General features: G+C 43.4%; 1 protein-coding gene across 1 annotated transcript in view; it reads left to right on the top strand.

The window, feature by feature from the left end:
* LOC102018101 (arylacetamide deacetylase-like 4) overlaps positions 1-2091 on the top strand; it is a gene marked incomplete in the record, with an annotated part of 22032 nt that extends 19941 nt beyond the window's left edge. The window contains 1 exon segment of the mRNA XM_013504149.1: positions 998-2091. Coding sequence (XP_013359603.1) covers positions 998-1772 — 775 coding nt within the window.
* Positions 2092-3193: the final 1102 nt, after the last annotated feature.

Genomic DNA, 3193 nt, shown 5'->3' with positions numbered 1-3193 from the left:
TCAACTTTGCTTAGGAACTACTGAGTGACTTTTCCATCATCCTGCACAAATCCAGTCATGCTAATAGGGATAAAGGGATGGGGTAGAAAAGATGTACACCAGCTTTAAGAGACAGTAGGCAAGCTAACCTTGTGTGATAGTCTTCATCAAACCAGTTCTAAATGAGCAATATGTCTATGTGCAGAGAATCCGTCTCTGCAGTGGATTAAAGCAGCAAAGGAGACATAATGTGAAGACAGAGATTCTATACCTTTTACCCCATTTTAGGCTCTCATTAGAAGTCTTTAGGCTGAAGGGAAGAGTCAGTGTTCTGAGCAAAAACGATCTTTGAGTCCTTGGATAAAATCAAGGTAGCTGTTGCCACAATCCAGACCCTAGAGGTGGTGTCAACAGCAAAAGCAAATGGCAAACTAATAATGCATTCCCCAGATGAACTACAAAGTTAACTATTTCAAATAGACTGAGGGCAAGGGAAGGTAGTGGGCTTATTTAGTTTTTTTTTCTAGGCAAGAATTTCTCAATTTTTGACAATATTATGCCTCTGTGACTTTATCAGGATCTCAGGATGGGTCTGGTAGAATAGGCCATGCTACAAAGTGTAATAATTTATTGTAGCAGTTTGTCTTGTCATTCCAGCCTTCTTTAGTTGGTGGTCCCCAGCTGTGTGAGCATGAGCAATAGGTTCACTTGCAGTGTTCCCATCATTACTGCTGTTCCCTTCCTAAAGCTAATAGTTTTCAGTGAGTATGGGATTTGCATATGCACGGGAAGCATGGGAAGTGGAACATGTGTTGAAAATGTAGAAAGCTGCATAGCCAGACTCTGGGCAGGTGCTTGACATTACCATGGGAAAGCAAAGGGGATGCCCAGAGAACTTCTTAGGGTCATTCTAAAGAATGTGTTGGGGAAGGTCTCCTAAGTGCCAAGAAAGCATATGCTGAGGTGGCCTGCAGCAACACCTTTGAACACTATTCTTTGTTCTCTCTTTCCTCCTTAGGTACCGAAAGCTTCCTGGCCACCATTACCCTGACATTACCATGGACTGTCTACACACCACCATTCACTTCCTGAAGAGACTGAAAACCTATGGTGTCGACCCTTGCCGGGTTGTGGTCTGTGGGGAAAGCCTTGGAGGAGGAGTTGTGGCCCAGGTCACTCAAGCCTTAGTGGGATGCACAGATCTTCCCAAGATCCGGGCTCAGATCCTGATTTATCCAGTTGTCCAGTGCATCAATTTCCAGTTGCCATCCACTCAACAGAAGCAAAATATTCCATTCCTCACCCGAGACTTTATGATGCTGTGCATTTGTAAATATATGGCCATTGACCTCTCTTGGAAAGATGCCATACTGGATGGTGCTTATATCCCCCCAGAAACCTGGATGAAGTACAGGAAATGGCTGAGTGCTGACAACATCCCCATGAGATTTAAGAACAAATACCAGGAACCCCAGTTTCCTGGGCCTTTTAATGAGGCTGCCTATCTGGAAACCAAACATCTGTTAGATGTGGAAAATTCTCCCCTCTTAGCTGATGATGAAACCATTGCTCAACTCCCTGAAGCCTTCCTGGTGAGCTGTGAGAATGACATCCTCCGTGACCACACCTTGCTCTACAAGAAACGCTTGGAAGATCAGGGAGTACCAGTGATTTGGTACCATGTGGAGGATGGTTTTCATGGATGCATAACTTTATTTGATAGGCAGTCTTTCTCTTTCTCATGCTCCCTGAAAATTGTAAATGCTGTAGTCAGTTACATAAAAGGCTTATGAAAGTAACACTGGGAGCTTGAGTAAAGTGTGGTCAGGATACTTCTGCAGCAGCTAGGGATTCTGCTGAGTTCTACTTTATTTCAGGAAAAGATGCTAATCTATTATGACCCAGTTAAGGAGGATAAGATGGAGTGAAGACCTTTTAGACTTTATTTTCAAGAAAATACAACTGTGTTTCCTTCCTATACTACCAGTGTTCAGTCTTGCATTTAACAACGTTCTCTAACATTTAGAAATAAATATCAAGGGAGGAGAAAATGGTTTTAAAATTTTCTTGGCACCTTAAACCATAAAGTCTCTGCAGAATTAATGCCAAAAATTGGTCCCAATTTATTTGGTGAACCCATATCCAGGATGACAAAGCACTGCAGGGTCCATGTTCCTGCTGGAAGAGACATCACTTCATTGTTCCTGGGCTCAGTGTGAGTGGTCACATTCTAGCTAAGAGTGTCTCCAGGTGGCCTGAGGAATGTTAATGTAACCAAGCACATATATGTCAAGTCATCCTTGTGGTGGACTATGGAGATATATTGAGGGGCTTGGGGGAAAGATACAAAGGACAGACATTAGATGTGAGAAATGGAAGAGATGGTGAACTCTGGGGAGTCAGAAGCTTGACCAAGACTCTGGTCTTTCATGGGAATCCCTAAGCCAGATCTCTGGCTGCCAAGAGGAGATTTTCAGAGCCAAGGCCATGTTGGAGAGCTCTAGATGCTATGTTGGACATGGAAAGTGTATTTTCTGAGGGAGGAAGTGTAGCCTCTTTTCTCTGTTAAACTTCTGTATTCTTACCACTTCTACAAAGCAGTTTCTCTCAGTTGGTCAGTGTCAATGTCTATGTTCATAGGGAGAGGAGTGGGGTATCCTCTGCCCATCATGCTGGTAAGGCCCACAGAAACTGTATAGGCTCATGTTTGTATGATGCATCTGGAAGAATCCCATGCACCACTGCTGGCTAGATCCATGCAAGGGATGGAGCTGAAGGTTTTCCAATCTGTGCAATCATAGCTTGCCTGGCTCCAAACACTTTCATCTGTGACTGACAAAGGAAGTGGTCCTATATTGGCCTCTGGTCCTTTCATTGAACACTAGTATTTCTCAGGCAACTTAACTGGGTTCTTTGAGCGTCAGAAAGCATCATGAGGCATGGGTTATATTTTATCATCTTTGATAGAAGGTGTTGTTACTTTTCTGTTTCTGTCTCACAATAACACAAATGTTCGAGTGTTTCACAGTACACATCCATTAGATTACAGTTTGTAAGGGCCATTGGGCTGCCCATAGCTTAGCTAGGCTCTTACCTTGTGGTCCCATAGGGAAAATCGTTAAGAGGTGATTGTAGTCTCATCTGTGGCTCAAAGAAGAAGGCTCTGCATCCAAGATCACCAGGCAGAATACAGTCTCTTAAGACTGAAGACTGA

This window comes from Chinchilla lanigera, unplaced genomic scaffold, assembly GCF_000276665.1.
Source record: "Chinchilla lanigera isolate Chin_1 unplaced genomic scaffold, ChiLan1.0 scaffold00085, whole genome shotgun sequence".
Taxonomy (NCBI): Eukaryota; Metazoa; Chordata; class Mammalia; order Rodentia; family Chinchillidae; genus Chinchilla; species Chinchilla lanigera.
Note: the sequence above shows the minus strand (reverse complement) of the source record. Positions and strands in the feature narration are given on the sequence as shown.